The 17009-nt window shown below is 37.2% G+C and overlaps 1 protein-coding gene and 1 pseudogene across 1 annotated transcript; both read left to right on the forward strand.

Moving 5' to 3' along the window:
* The first annotated feature begins 1940 nt into the window (after positions 1 to 1940).
* Positions 1941 to 2351, forward strand: LOC107855956. The gene has a single exon (XM_016700955.2). The coding sequence runs from the start codon at positions 1941 to 1943 to the stop codon at positions 2349 to 2351; it is 411 nt and encodes a 136-aa protein (XP_016556441.2).
* Positions 2352 to 3892: 1541 nt separating this feature from the next.
* LOC124897302 lies at positions 3893 to 4649 on the forward strand (annotated as a pseudogene).
* The last annotated feature ends 12360 nt before the right edge of the window (positions 4650 to 17009 follow it).

Raw genomic sequence — 17009 nt, forward strand, 5'->3', positions numbered from 1 at the left:
GTTAAATGTACTGTTATTTCCATATGCATAGAGGAAGACTTACCTATTTTACTTTTGCTAATTGCATATTTCATTTTGTCATCATTGTAACTTGTTTCACAAGGTTGAATAAACTTGTCGTTCAATTGTATTTTTATTGATTGTAGTATCTTGCGATTGTCTGACAAAATGTTGAAAAGTGTCTCCCATGCTTGCTAATTAGTAGTTGCTTAAAATTTAGTAACTTGTAATATCTTAATACTCAATATTGATATTATTTGTTATGCTTAAATTAGTTCAGACATTAATATACTAGTTAACCATTAGTAGTATTTTCTAAAAAATATTTTTTTACTCACCAACCAAACACTAGAAAATATATTTCTGAAAAATATTTTCTACTCACCAATTAAACACGATAAAATATTTTCTGAAAAATATTTTCCACTCACCAACCAAACATGAGAAAATAAGTAGAAAACCAACTTATTTTCTCGGAAAACTTTTTCCAGGAAAACATTTTCCATGGAAAATATTTTCCATCATACCAAACACACCCCAAGTCTGATTGTCAACTAAGGCTTTGATCTCATCATCCATGGCTGCAATCCATTTAGGATCATGACCGGCTTCTTGAAAGGAAGAAGGTTCAGACACAACTGAATAATTAATAAGAGATGACTTGTAGGTAGGATATAGCCTGTCATATGAGACATATGAGACATACTAAGAGATAGGATAAGAGCAAAGATGAACTAACTTAGAGGGCACAACATAATCAGTATGCCATACTGGAGATCTAGATGGTCAGGAGGAATGCCTTAGCACGGGAGGAGGAGCAAGAAGTGCAGCAGGTGTAGGATCAGCAGGTAGTACAACCTCAGGTTGAGGTTGATAAATGGGAGATGGAGAGTGGACAACCTTAGACACAGGCTCAAAAGGAACAACTATAGGAGTGTCACCAACAGGATGATCAAGCACAAGGAAAAGAGGAAAAGGATGAGAAAGCATATCCTTAAAGGGATAAACATTCTCTTTAAACACCACATCCCTACTAACAAACATGTGCTTAGAGCTCAAGTCAAACAATATATATCTTTTCTGAGATGAAGAATAACCAAGAAATACTGCAGGATAAGCTCTAGAAGAAAATTTGACAACCTTTATCACATCAGTAGCATTGCACAGAGAGCCAAATACTCTGATATGAAACCAAAAATGAGATCTTTGGTATAACCTTTCAAAAAGAAATTGACCACTGAGTAAATGAAACATGACCTTGAAACCTTAAAGTTCTTGCCTTGTCAAAAATAGACTCGTGCTTTCTTTCAACAACACCATTTTGTTGAGGTGTGTAGACACAAGAACTCTAATGAATAATACCATTTTGTTGAAAGTTACTTTAAGAATGCAGCTGTGTTTTCGTTTTTTCTCCAGCAATTTTTTTGCATACAATCCTAGTTAAATTAGAAGTCCTATCTTTGGTACGAAACTAATTAGTTATTTTAATTTTGGTAGAAATAGGTTGTTTCTTTGTCCTATTTTTAGTTGTAATAGCCACTATTTAAGTTGCTAAGTTGATGATCAATAATCGACGGCTTTTACAAGAAAATAATCAACCTCTCTGCATATTCTCTTCTTCAAACTCCATCTCTATTTTAGCGGCTAGCTTTTGAATTGAATTCCTGTTATTTCCCTAACAGTTTTAAACCAACAATTAGTATCGGACCTGTGAGTTTTTGCATCAATCTGATCCACGGGATACCATGAACGGAGAAACATTTTTTTCTTCAATGGCACCACCAACTTTCGATGGAGAAAGTTATCAAATCTGGGCAGTTAGAATGCGGATATATTTGCAAGCTTTGGATCTCTGAGAAGCTGTTCAAGATGAATACGAGATAGCTCTCTTGCCGGACAATCCCACGGTGGCACAGATTAAAACTCACAAGGAGAGGAAAATGAGGAAATCAAAGGAAATGGCATGCTTATTTACTGCAATTTCATCTAATATCTTAACTCGTATCATGTCTCTGCAATCAGCGAAAGAGGCATGGGATTATCTCAAGACTGAGTATGAAGAAGATGAAAGGATTCGAGGGATGCAAGTGATGAATCTGGTACGTGAGTTTAAGATGCAAAGGATGAAAGAAAGTGAAACCATAAAGGAGTACTCTGACAGATTTCTTAATTTAGCAAATCGCATCAGATTGTTGGGTTCCACTTCCAATGATCCAGGGATCGTTGAAAAAATCCTAGTAACGGTACCTGAAAAATTTGAAGCTACCATAACAGCCTTAGAAAATACTAAGGACTTGTCTAAGATCACACTTGCAGTGCTCTTAAGTGCTTTTCAAGCGCAAGAGCAATAACGTGTTATGAGACAAGGAAGAGCTGTCAAAGGTGCCTTACCAGCCAAGCATAACGATGATGGATGTTCTATGAAGAATAAGAAGAATAAGAAGTACCAACCAACTGATGAAGAAGGAGCAATACACAACAAAAAAAAACAAAATAGGTGATTTCAAAGGAAACTACCCTCCTTGTAAGCAGTGCGGCAAGCTTGGACATCCACCTTTCAAGTGTTGGGAGGGGCCTGATGCTAATTGCACTAAGTACAATCAGCTTGGGCATGAAGTGATCATCTGTAAGAACAAAACTCAGCATCAAGATGCAGAGGCTCGAGTTGTTGATGAACAGGAAGAAGATCAACTCTTTGTCGCATCATATTTAACAAGCAGTGTCTCAAGCGAGTCGTGCCTGATCGATAGTGGATGCACAAATCATATGGCTTGCGATAAAGATCTTTTTAAAGATTTGAGGCCTACTAAAGTTACAAAAGTTAGAATCGTCCATGGTGGTTATATTTCAACAAAAAGAACGGGAACGATTACAATTGAAACACAATCGGGCACTAAAATAATTTCTGGTGTTCTTTATGTGCCCAATTTGGACCAAAACTTGTTAAGTGTTGGTCAGTTATTAGAAAAAGGTTTCAAATTGTATTTTGAAGATAAACACTGCTTGATCAAGAAAGCATCTGGATAAGACCTATTTAAAGTCAAAATGAGAGGCAGAAGTTTCTTATTAAAGCCATTGGAAGAAGAGCGTAGATTTCACCCATTGTGTGTGGAGTCACCTCTGCTAAAAGAAGCCATTCCACCTGATGATGATGGTTGGCTTTGTCCTGGTTGTGATTGCAAAGTTGACTGCATTGACTTTCTTAATGATCTTCAAGGAATAGACTTTTCCGCCACTGACAGCTGGGAGAAAGTATATCCTAAGGAAGCTGTTGCGTTCGGGGAGAAGCTAGATGATATTTCTGGACTTCCATCGGATGATTCGGAGAATGGACTGCCTGACATACCTTGTCCAAATGAAGTTTCTGCTAAGCATTTAGGTGAAGAAATGTCTTCGCCTGAGCATGATTTGGAAGATAGAAAGCCCAATATGGTATTGTCGGGAAATAATTATGGTCTTGCTAGGCGAAAGGGATTGTGCCCTCTTAATGGATTCCAGAATATGACTCATTTGGAATCTGATTCTGAGTGTAAGCTTTACTTGGAAAGCAATATTTCAGTTCAGAGAAAACAGATGCCTGAAACTGCTAATGCTGATAAATTATCAGAACTGGAACTTGAGAATGTTTATGATGAGCAGCGTGAGAATGCTACTCAGTCAGCTGAGCTGCCTTTGCCGAGCAATTCCCGGTTAGCCCAGGTTAAATCCTGCCAGATTCTTGGAAACTATTCAGTGGGGGAGTCAGCTCTGACATAGTTTGGAGATCCTGGCTGCAGAACATCAGCTGCATTGCAAGAAATCCAGAAGATAGCAGGTAGTTCATCAACTGAGGAGAAACTCAAAGTTGGAGGTATGAGCACCTCTGAATCACGTTCAAGTGGTAAAAGAAAGGCATATGGAGAATCACCTCCAAGAGACTCTACGAATCCTTCAAGGAAAATAATTATCCTGACCGTGACGCAAAGGAGATATTCGAGCAAAGTAGTGGTTGGATAAAAGCATTACTTGAAGAAACTGAGAATGAGAGGATGCATCTGATGACTATGGTGGAGCTAGTACAACCTAAATGGTATGAGAAGTTGTTAGTTTTTGCCGTGCAGGGAGCGTTTTTCAATTTTTACTTTGTGCTTTACTTGTTGTCCCCCAAGCTTGCTCACAGAGTTGTTGGTTATCTGGAAGAGGAGGCCATACACTCATAAACTTTGTATCTTAATGATATTGATCGTGGTGAAATTGAAAATGTCCCTGCTCCTGCGATAGCAATTGACTACGGAAGACTGCCTAAGGATGCAACTCTAAAGGATGTTGTTACTGTTATCCGTGCTGATGAAGCTCATCATAGAGACGTTAACCATTTCGCATCTCCATGGGAGACATATCAGGCTGACTTGTCGATTGATCTAAGCAAGCACCATGTGCCCATGAAATTCCTTGATAAGGTTGTTTATTGGTCAGTGAAACTTCTCAGGATTCCAACCGATTTATTTTTAAGGAAAGATACGGTTGTTGTGCAATGATGTTGGAAACAATGGCAGGTGTACCAAGAATGGTGGGAGGTATGCTGTTACATCTGAGGTCGTTACGCAAGTTCGAGCTTCTAAGGCAAAGAATTGGTGTTTGCATTTCATAAAGCAAGGAGGAGTGTTGAAAGTTGCTTTAAGAATGCAGTTGTTGTTTTTTTTCTCCAGCAGTTTTTTTACGTACAATCCTAGTTAAATTAGGAGTTCTATCTTTTGTAGAAACTAATTAGTTATTTAATTTTGGTAGAAATAGGTTGTTTCTTTGTCCTATTTTTAGTTGTAATAGCAACTATTTAAGTTGCTTAGTTGATGATCAATAATAGACGGCTTTTACAAGAAAATAATCAACCTCTCTGCATATTCTCTTCTTCAAACTCCATCTCTATTTTAGCGGCTAGTTTTTGAATTGAATTCATGTTATTTCCCTTTAACGGTTTTAAACCAACACATTCTCTCTACACAAATTATAAACTTGAGAGTTTCAGAATTCAGTGGTGTTGTATATTCTGAAACACTTAATAGATAGACCAAACTAATTTTTAATCATAATAATAAAGTCTTATAGAACAACAACAACGACAAATTTGTTTTTCATTAAAACAGTCCATGTGAATCTAGAAAAATCATCCATTAAAGCCATGAAAAATCTTTTACCATCATGAGTAGGCACTCTACAAGGACCCGATAAATCAACATGCACAATATCAAAAGCAAAAGATGACACAGAATTACTCAGAGGGAAAGGTAGATTACTTGGTAATAGAACAAGCAGTACATGGATGATCCTGAAATCTCACAGCATTTAGACTTCCTATGCTTTTCAAGACTTTAATTGGAGCATGACCTAACCTCCTATGCCACAGATACCACAGATAAGTAACACCAAAATTTGTATTTACATTCTTAGCTATACAACTACTGGTGGCTTTATTAGAAACAGAATTTATAAAAGATCTATATCATGAATTAGGAGAATCTTCCCTGACCTTGTCAATGTTATTCTTCAAGAGATATAGACCATGTTCTTCTCTACCAATTCCCAGAACCAGTCCACTAGATAGTTCCTAAAATATGCAAAAATCAGGAAAGAGAAGTGCAACACATCTTAGTTATTTTAGTAGTTGTGAAACTGAAAGAAGACTATACTTGAATTCCAGAATAAATCGCACATTATGCATTTTTTTATCTTTAAACACTTCAGAACTACCAATATGACTGATAGATACTTGACTTCCTGTGGGCAAGTTTACTTTGGTGTTATTTCCTTGTGTCAACTCCTTACACTGATTCAGAAAATTCAAAGAGTAAACCATGTGATTGGAAGCACCTATATCAACTATCTAATTGTTGTCAGTTATTTTAGACACAGGACCATTTATAATACTTTATCTGGGTGCATTTGCAGCATTAGCTATAGTTTCAAGTGTCTTTCCTTTCAGTATATGGAGGATTTGATGGTACTGTATTGAGTAAACACAGGTGCAGCAGACATAGACATATCAGATGTGAATGAGATATGAGCAGGAACATGAGGAATTTGTGGCTCAACATGATGATTTGCACCATTAATAGCAGCATTACTAACAAGATTCTGAGTAAACATTTTCCTTCTTTCCATTTGAATAACCATGAAGTTTGTAGCAGTTGTCCTTAATGTGACCTTTCCGGTGATAGTAATCATAATAGAGAATAGATCTTCCATAGTTGCTTCTTTGTTCACTTGAGATACCTCAGGACTTGTAATTATTTGAATAGTTATTATGATATCCTCCATTAGAACCTCCTGAATAACCTTGATAACCACTCCTAGAATTCTCTGAGTAACTTTGATAACCACTATTGTTTTTTCCTGAATGAGCATGGTGTCCCTACTGTTGCTTAGTAAGGTTGTTGGATCTAGAAGTCCTTCAGATGAAGTAGCTCGACTAAAACTTGCTTCATTCGTTCTCTGACTTTCCATATTTAGAACAATAGCATATGCTTGATTAATACTAGTCAGATGTATAATCATCACTGTTGGGTTCTAGATCAAAAGTGTGAATGGAAAATGGAGGGGACCAAGTGGAGGAAAAAATTTGAGATAACACTCAAAAATGGAAAGTGTACTAAAAAATGGAAAGACTACTAATTCTCCCACATTGGTGGGAGAAGGAAACGTTAAAGCGTTTATAAATAAGGAACACTTACTCCACATAGTAAGTGAGGCAAGAACCAAGAGGTGTCTTGCGCCATCGTCGTTGCTCGCTTGGCTTTGGCTTTGAAAAATGATCAATGAAATTTATATTTTTGGACAAAATTTATTTGAACAGTCCAAAAAAATCAAAGGAAAAACACAACAAATTTGTTTGTAGTTTTTGAACCTCCATTAACGTGCGTGCATGCAGTACAGAAATAACTGCAGAATGTGAAATGATGCTTCAAAAAGGATGTAGCCCTTCGACGAAATGACACATTGATTCAGGATAGGAAATGTCTGTTCGGATTGTTGTGACTGTTCAGAAAAAGACACAATGATTCGATGAACAGACATGACTGTTCAGAAAGGATACACCTTTCCGGTGAACCATTGCCACCTTTCAGAAGGGGCACCTGATGGCTATATAAACCTGTATTTTTCCACAAGTTTAGACACAAAATTTTCCTGCATTAAAACACTTCTTGCTTTCTAAAATACTCCGTGTGATCATCTAATCATAGAGTGAGTTCAAAGAGAATCTGATCGTTTGAGGTACCATTACAGCCGGATTGTTAGGCCATTTTATCCTTGGATGAAAATTCTGCAACCTCGGGTACTTGAGGGGAATTATTTCCTTAAGAACACTTCGTGAAGTCGGGGGACTTGGCCTTTTTTCTGTTTCATCTAATTTTCTAAGAAATACACTTCTTTGAAAGGTCATTTTGATTTTATGTTGAAGGTGTTGCATAACTTTATAAGTGTTTTTGTTTTATACGTGAACTTGTGTTGAAGTTGTTGTGCCTAAAAATAGATTCTTGTGTACCCGTAAGATAACAATCTTAAGGAAATAATTTAATTTTCAGAATCTGTATTGCTTGGTTTCTGAAGATTCAAGCTTAAACTTTCTACTCCGTTTGAACTTAACTAGTGGTTTGAAGAAATAAAATCTTCATCACAAGTTAAAGATCACTCGATTGACGATTGAAAGTCATAAAAACTTCATCGTTAAACTAGAAACAAGGGCTGTTTAAAATTGCTATAACTTTATAAGTAGTATTTAGATATACTAAATTTACTGTTTTGTTGTGATAGAAAAATGAATTCTGATAGTCAAGTGAATGATGCTGTAACGACTGTGGCAGCAACTAATGTTTCCATAACGAGTCATACGAGTGCTCCGCAGGCAATGACACCAGCGGAGAAACCCAAAAAATTCACGGGTGTTGATTTCAAAAGGTGTCAATAGGAGATGTTCTTCTACTTTAGAACTTTATGTCTTCAAAGATTCACATCTGAAGAAGCTCCAGAGGTGCCCGATGGAACTTCAAACTAGGAGAAATCTGTCATTATAGAGGTGTGGAAACACTCCGATTTCCTATGCAGGAATTATATTCTAAATGGTCTCCAATATGAATTGTACAATGTGTATAGTAAAATGAAGACGACAAAAGAGTGGTGGGGTGCGTAGAAAGAAAATACAAAACTGAGGATGCTGGAACCAAGAAGTTTTTTGTTGCAAGATTCCTTGAGTTTAAAATGATTCACAGCAAGTCTGTTGTATCTCAAGTCCAGAAACTGCAAGTGATCATCCACGATCTCCTCGCGGAAGGTATGAGTCTGATGAATACCTTAGTTGAAAATATTAAAAATGTTCTTGATGTTCACATAAACTTTATTATAGGTTTAATCGTGAACGAGGCGTTTCAAGTCACGGTGATAATAGAGAAGTTACTACCTATGAGGAAGGACTTCAAGAACTACTTGAAACATAAGCAAAAGGAGATGTCAATCAAAGATCTTATAGTAAGACTGCGCATTGAAGAAGACAACAAAGACGTGAAAAAAAGGTCGAAAGGAAATTCTGTAATAAGTGGAGCAAATATTGTAGAAGACGACCACAACAACTCCAAAAAACAGAAGAAAGCTGGAAAGAAAAGTAATCAACCTAAGAAGAAATTTAAAAGAAAATGCTTTAAATGTTGCAAGATTGGCCACAAATTAACGGATTGTCGTGCCCCAAAGAAAGACAAAAACAAGGACCAAGCAAATATGGTTGAATCCAAGAAAGAAATGGACGATTTGTGTGCCATGCTGTCTGAATGCAACTTGGTGGGAAATCCTCAAGAGTGGTGGATGGATTTCGGTGTCACCCACCACGTTTACGCAAATAAGAAGTTGTTTGCTATTTTTGCTCCGGCTCAAGGCGAAGATAGGATATATATGGCCAACTCCGCAACTGCAAAGGTTGAAGGAATAAGAAAAGTCTGCCTGAAAGTGACATCTGGCAAAGTGTTGACTTTGAATATTGTCCTGTATATACCGGAGTTACGGAAGAACTTAATTTCTGTATCACTTCTTGACAAAAATGAATTCAAATATTTATTTATTTTTAGAAAAACTGTACTTAGTAAGGGAGAAGTGTACGTAGGAAAAGGCAACCTCACCAAGTGCCTATTCAAGATGAATGTAATGAATGTTGAAATCAGTAAAAGTTTTGTTTTTTCTTACTTGCTTGAGTCTAATGGTTTGTGGCATGAACGATTAGGATATGTCAATTACAAAACATTGCGAAAACTGATTAACTTAGAAGTTTTGCCAAACTTTGCGTGCAATAAATTAAAATGTCAAACGTATGTGGAATCAAAGTATGCTAAGCATCCGTATAAGCCCATTGAAAGGAAGTCCAATCCCTTAGACTTAGTACACACTACCATTTGTGATATGAAGTCAACATCATCTCAAGGTTGGGAAAAATTCCATCAGAGGGTACAACTAGGCAAGCACATGAAGGTCTAGGATACACGCAGCCACCTCCAATTCGTATCTCCATAAGAAGGGCAGTCAGTAATTACATCACCATGGAAGAATAATCCATTGTTGCTAATATAAGACCCTCTGTATTTGATCGACTTGGAGAATCAACCACAAGAACTTCTGTGTTTGAAAGATTGGGTCCTCTAAATAAGAAGAAAAATAACAAGCGTCGGAGAAGTAGTCAAAGTACAACAATGCACTATTCGCCTAAGATCTAGAAAGATTTCCAAAGTTTGATTCCTTCTATAATGAGGTGGCAAAACTGGTAGTTTCATGCAACGAGGTGCTACAAGCAAAGGCTCATACTGTGGTTTATACCAAGCAACGCGAGAAAGATAAAGAGAGTGCTGGCTTCTCATACCATGTTATGACCCAGAATAAGAAAGATGTCTCGTCTCAAATAAAGATTGATGAAGAGATAAAAGATACTTTCTGGTGTTATCATATATCCATCAAAGATGATGATCCTTAAGAGAAGCAAGATGTTGGAGATGCTCCATCGTAATTTGAAAAAAGAGTAAAGGCCACAATAGATCCCTTGAAGAAAGTTAATCTTAGAATTGATGAAGACCCAAGACCAACTTACCTAAGTGCATTTCTAGAAGTGGCGGAGGAAATTGCTTATATGGACATACTCAAAGAATATATGGATGTCTTCGATTGGAGCTATAAGGAAATATCTGGCTTAGATCCCAAAGTAGCAGTCCATCGGTTGGCGGTTAAGAATGGTGCGCGTCCTGTTCTGCAAGCCCAAAGGCGCTTTAGGCCAGAGTTGGTTGCATTAATTGAAAATGAAGTTAACAAACTCATTAAAGATGGCTTTATTCGCGAAGTCAAATATCCCACGTAGATTTCAAGTATTGTTCCAGTACAAAAGAAGAATGGCCAAATTCAAGTTTGTGTTGACTTTTGGGATCTCAACAGCACCTGCCCTAAGGATGACATTCCAATCCTCATACCAGAGCTGATGATTAATGCCACCACTGGTTATGAGGCAATGTCCTTCAAGGGTGGTTCATCCAGTTATAATCAAATCCGCATGGAACCAAAGGATAAAGAACTCACTGTATTTTGTATGCCCAAAGGTATTTATTGTTACAAGGTGATGCCTTTTGTTTGAAGAACACTGGCTCCACTTATCAAAGGGCTATGCATAGTATCTTTGATGGCCTGCTCCATAAAAATGTTAAATGCTACATGGATAATCTAGTGGTGAAGCCAAGAAAGAGAGATGACCACTTAAAAGACCTAAGAATGGTGTTCGAGTTACTTTAAAGATATCAACTTAGGATGAATCCATTGAAGTGTGCCTTTGGAGTTACTTCTAGAAAGTTTCTTGGACTCATTATGCAACACCGAGGAACTAAAATTTATCAAGCCAAGGTCAATGCAATTTTGAAGATGCCCAAGCCTCGAAACATTCATGAGTTAAAAAGCCTTCAAGGAAGACTAGCATATTTAAGGAGGTTCATCTCAAATATGGCTGGAAAATGTCAACTATTTAGTTGTTTCATGAAGAAGGACACTCCCTTAGAATGGGACCAAGCTTGTAGTAATGATTTTAAGAGTATCAAATCATACTTAATGAAGCCACCAGTTCCTGCGGCACCCATACCTGGGAAACCGTTGATACTCTACATCGCGGCACAAGAGAGGTCAGTTGGGGTACTACTGGCTCAAGAAAATAGTGAAGGCAAGGAGAACTCTCTTTACTATCTAAGCTAAATGATGACACCAAATGAGCTGAAGTATTCTCCAATTGAAAAGTTATGTTTGGCATTGGCTTTCTCAATTCAAAAGATGAAGCACTACTTTCAAGCTCATGTTGTTCGTTTTTTGTCTAGGGCAAATCCCATCAAGTTTGTAATGTTGAAACCAGTCCTTAGTGATCGACATGCAAGATGGTACCTTCAATTTCAACAGTTTGAGATTGTGTACGTTCCTCAAAAGGCTGTAAAGGGACAAGCATTGGCTGACTTCTTGGCAAACCACTCGATACCCAATGACTGGGAACTGAGCGATGAACTTCTTGATAAAGATGCAATGGTTATTGAAGCCAGACCCCCATGGAAGATGTACTTTAATGGTTCCGCACATCGAGATGGAGTTGATGCCGGTGTGGTGTTCGTCACTCCACAAGAAGAGGTCATCCCATACTATTTTACCCTTATAAACCGTTGCTCTAATAATGTTGCTGAATATCAAGCTTAAATACTTGGACTTGAGATGGCAGTTGACATAAAACAACTGCAATTACAAGTCTTTGGTGACTCCCAATTGGTGATCAAGCAGCTTTTGTGAAGCTATGAATTCAGAAAGCCTAAGCTACGACCATATCATGATTATGCACAGAAGTTAATGCGGTTGCTTCGAGAAGTAACTCTCCAACTCTTGACAAGGAGAGAAAATAAGCAAGTTGATGCCCTAGCTACTTTGGCCTCAACCCTGACTCTTCCAAATTAGATGCAAGTTACTATCCGCTAAGAATGGGTAGTACCCCCATCAAATGAGGATAAACAAAATGAAGTTTAATACCTCGTTGTCGTATCTGAGGATGCAAAAGAATATTGGTGACAACCTATCATTGATTACTTATGTTATGGGATACTTCCAGAAGATCCAAGGAGAAAGACTGACATTCGTCATCTTGCACCTTGCTTTCTTTACTATAAGGACACACTGTACAGAAGATCATTTGAAAGAGTGCTCTTATGGTGTCTGGGAAAGGACGAAGCAATTAGAGCTTTGCAAGAAATGCACTCGGTAGTTTGTAGATCACATTAGTCCGGACTGAAGCTCCATTTTCACATTAAGAAAATGGGATATTATTGGCTAACGATAGTGAAAAATTACTTGGACTATGCTAGAAGATGTAAAGCTTGCCAATTCTATGCAAATTTCATACATCAACCTCCAGAGGTACTGCATCCAACTGTAGCATCTTGGCCATTCAATGCTTGGGGAATGGATGTTGTTGGTCTACTACTAAAGTCTTCTAGTGGACACTTATACTTCTTGGCTGCAACAGATTACTTCTCAAAATGGGCCGAAACTGTTGCTCTAAAGGAAGTAAAGAAAGAAAATATTGCAAATTTCATCTGAGTAAACATCATCTACCGCTTTGGAATTCCTCAATACATATTAACTGATAATAGAAATCCATTTGATAACAAGCTGATGAACAAAATCTGTGATCTCTTTGGTTTCAAGCAGCATAAGTCTTCTATGTACCATATTGCCACCAATGGTCTAGTTGAAGCCTTCAATAAGACTTTATGCAACTTATTGAAGAAAGTAATCTCCAAATCCAAACGATACTGGCATGAGCGAATGGAAGAAGCTTTATGGGCATATAGGACAACTTACCATACACCGACGCAAGCAACCCCATACTCACTTGCTTTTGGAGTTGAAGCAGTCCGGCTACTTAAGCATCAAATACCTTCTTTGAGACTAGCTATTCAATAAGGGCTCACCGATGAAGAAAATGTTAAATTGCATCTTGCAGAGTTAGAATATCTTGATGAGAAGAGGCTGGAGGCTCAACAAAATCTTGAATTATATCAAGCTCGGTTATCTCGTTCTTTCAATAAAAGGGTTTGCTTGAGGTGCTTCCAAGTTGGAGATAAAATCTTTGCAGTAAGAAGGCCCAATATTACTTCTCGTAAGTCTGGGGGCAAATTCACCCCCAAATGGGATGGACTATATGTCATACGTGAAGTATATTAAAATAGTACTTACAAGCTTGTCGATGCAGATGGCGTAAGGATTGGCCCCATCAACGCCAAGTTCTTGAAGAAGTACTATCCTTGAAGGGAGATGTCACTCCTTAAGGCACTAGTATAAGCTGCATGTTCACTCCTGTCCCACAAGAATATAAACTGTGTACGACTCAAAACAATATGCGCTAGGCTGAAAATCTCGAAAGAGGTGGCCTAGGCAAAAGTTAGGACGCAAAAAGAAAAAAAAAAAATACTCACCCAGAACTACGTTGTGACTTAATCCTCTTCATTGAGGTACGTAAGAACTTGGAATTTTATTCTGAGTTCAGTTGCATGAGTGTCAAAAATAATATATTCCTGCAGTATTCGTCATGTGGATACCAAGTATGAAAATATTCAAATTAAATCTTAGACTTACTCCAAGTATTAGTGGCTCAATGGGGGCAAACTCCAATGAAATACGAACTTCGTTCACATAAGATGAAGCCTCCAAACTCCCTAAATTTGGAAGTTGAAAAGCTCCAAATGCTAAATTTGATAGTGAAAGTTGACAAAATCTCTAAGTCTTCAAATCAAGGCCTCTCAAAATTTTCATGTCTTAAGGTGGGAAAGATTTGTCCCTTTGCACCTTAAGTTGGTCTCTTTGCGGATTTATCTTTAAGAAGATATAAAAAAAGGTTTCCATGCCTTAATATGGACAAGATTTGTCCCTTTGCACCTTAAGTTGGCTTCTCACGGATTTATCCTTAAAAGGATCTCAAAACTTTCATGCCTTATGGTACACAAATTTTTCCCTTTGCACCTTAAGCTGGCCTCTAGCGGGTTTATCCTTAAAAGGCTATCAAAATTTTCATGCCTTAAGGTGGACAAGATTTGTTCCTTTGCACCTTAAGTTAGCCTTTTACGTGTTTATCCTTAAAAATTTCCATGCCTTAAGGTGGACAAGATTTGTCCCTTTGCACCTTAAGATAGCCTCTCACGAATATATCCTTATAAGGATATCGAAATTTTCACGCCTTAAGGTTGAAAAAATTTATCCCTTCACACCTTACTGACCATTGAAAAGTTCTCATACTTAGAGAAGACCATCGCATAAATGCATCAGTAAAAGGGTTCATTCTTAGAGAAGACCATTGGATAAATGCACGGTGAAAGAGCCCATACTTAAAGAAAACCATAGCATCTTGAAGTCAAATTGATCAGTCTTAGAGTGTACGGAGGCGAAGTTAAACTCTCACACCCTAAGCCAATTTTTGTAGAGTCAGCATCTCGAAGTCAAATTGGTCGGTCTTAAAGTGTACGAAGGAGAAGTTAAACTCTCGCATCCTAAATCGATTGTTGCAAAGCCACCATCTTGAAGCCAAATTGGTGGATCTTAGAGTGTACAGAGGCGAAGTTAAACTCTCGCACCCTAAGCTAATTGTTGTAAAGCCACCATCCCGAAGCAAAATTGGTCGATCTTAGAGTGTACAAAGGAGAAGTTAAACTCTCAAACCCTAAGACGATTGTTACAAAGCCAGCATCTCGAAGCTAAATTGGTCGATCTTAGAGTATACGGAGGTGAATTTAAACTCTCGCACCCTAAGACAATTGTTGCAACGCCACCATCTTGAAGCCAAATTGGTCGGTCTTAGAGTGTACGGAGGCAAAGTTAATCTCTCGCACCTTAAGTCGATTGTTGTAAAGCCACCATCTTGGAGCCAAATTTGTAGGTCTTAGAGTGTACGGAGGCAAAGTTAAACTCTCACACCCTAAACCTATTGTTGCAAAGCCAGCATCTCGAAGCTAATTTGTCGGTTAGAGTGTACGGAGGCGAAGTTAAACTCTCGCACCCTAAGCCTATTGTTGCAAAACCAGCATCTCGAAGCCAAATTGGTCAGTCTTAGAGTATACGAAGGTGAAGTTAAACTCTCGTACCCTAATTTGATTGTTGCAAAGACACCATCTCGAAGCCAAATTGGTCGACCTTAGAGTGTAGAAGGCTAATTTAAACTCTAGCACCCTAAGCTGATTGTTGTATAACCCCCATATTTAAACCAAATTGATCGGTCTTAGAGTGTACGGAGGCAAAGTTAAACTCTCACACCCTAAGTTGATTGTTGCGTATCGCTATCTACTCCAAACCTGCCAAAAAATAAGAAAAGGATGTTACATGTCAGAGCATTGCGAACTTGAAAGTTGTATATCACGAACTTGGATCAAGAAAAGATGCCTTGATAAGAATAAAACCCTCAAAATCTAGTTTGGAGTAATAAAAGTGCTCTTTGGTGGAGATGGTCCCACATGAAGATATAAATTATTTGGTGAGGCGACGCAAATCTAGAATCCTCTGTCGAACAGCATATAAGATCGCCTTAAAAAAATCATACAGAATAATCTGAGAAGTTTTAAAATACAAATTTTGGATATGTTATATATGCATGTTTCCGATATCTATAGAATCAAGCAGATCATAATTTTGATGCTCTCAAATTGAGATATAATTTTTTTGGTGACGTTGCATAAATCTGAATTTGTTGATGCATCAAAACTCAATGCTGATTTCGGGATAATACCTAAAATAATTTTGAAAGTATTAAATTATGAATCCTGGATATGCTGTAAATATTTGTGTCTAGTTTCACAAGAATCAAGCGGCCTGCAATTTCTTCGTTCCTACTTCAAGAGATGAAAGTTTTAGTAAAAATGTGCAAATCTGAAATTTTCAGCATAATAAAATTCAGGGCTAATTTCAAAAAATTATCGAGAATTATATTGAAGGAATTTAAAGCTGAATTTTTGATATCTTATAGATATCGAAGTCTAGTTTTTGGAATATCAAATAGTTCATGATTTCGATATTCCTACAATAAGATATGAATTTTCTACCACTAAGATGTTGTGCTGAAAAAAAGTGGCGAAAATAAAAGAAAAGTAGGAGGGAAAGAAATTACCTCAATATTATTCATGGCTTGAAAAATTCCAAAATTGATATTGAAAAAGTGGGGAACCTACATCCTTTTATAGAGCTGTAGGATGAATGTTTTCTTCTCCAATTGGAAGAGCTTCTATCTCCAATATAAATTCAAATTGGGTTATTTTTCTATCACATAAATTCAAATTGGGGGTTGTTTCCTTCTCCAATATAAATTTAAATTGGAAAAATTTTATTCCTGGTTAAGGTGGTAAAAAGTTTGCCAAAATCTATTTGGAATGGGATATCATGTCTCACCAACGGGTCTTACGTGTAGAGATTCATGAAAAAAAATAGGAGATTTTTGAGAGGCAATAATATCAATATGTAAATTTCATAGGTTCAACTTTATGAAAATCTTTGAAGCACGAAGAAATCATGTTTAAATAAATCATACTTCAAGTTTAGTCTCAAAAAGATTAAATATCTCGACAAGTCTTGAAGTAAGGGGCATTTGTGGGCGCTGAAATTTTATGAAATTTAGATTCATACAAAATTCGGATTATATTAAATTCAAAATATATTAGTCCCAAATAAATATTGTGTATATTGTGGATTAATATAATTGAATTAATTATTTAAGTCCAAACATGTATGGATTTAAATAAAGTTCAATTTTTATTGGGCTAATCCATTAATTTGGGCTACAAATGATGAGCCTACTTTACTAAGCTCAAAATATTGTCATATTCTACAGGCCCAAATAAGCGTCACGTGTCAAATGACGTGGCATGCCAAGTCAAGGGAAAGATCCAATAGGACCATGTCACATGTCAAAATAATGCAGCAGGCCAATAAATAAAAGCCCATAAAAGGTGTTACAT

Source organism: Capsicum annuum, chromosome 3 (genome assembly GCF_002878395.1).
Source record: "Capsicum annuum cultivar UCD-10X-F1 chromosome 3, UCD10Xv1.1, whole genome shotgun sequence".
Taxonomy (NCBI): Eukaryota; Viridiplantae; Streptophyta; class Magnoliopsida; order Solanales; family Solanaceae; genus Capsicum; species Capsicum annuum.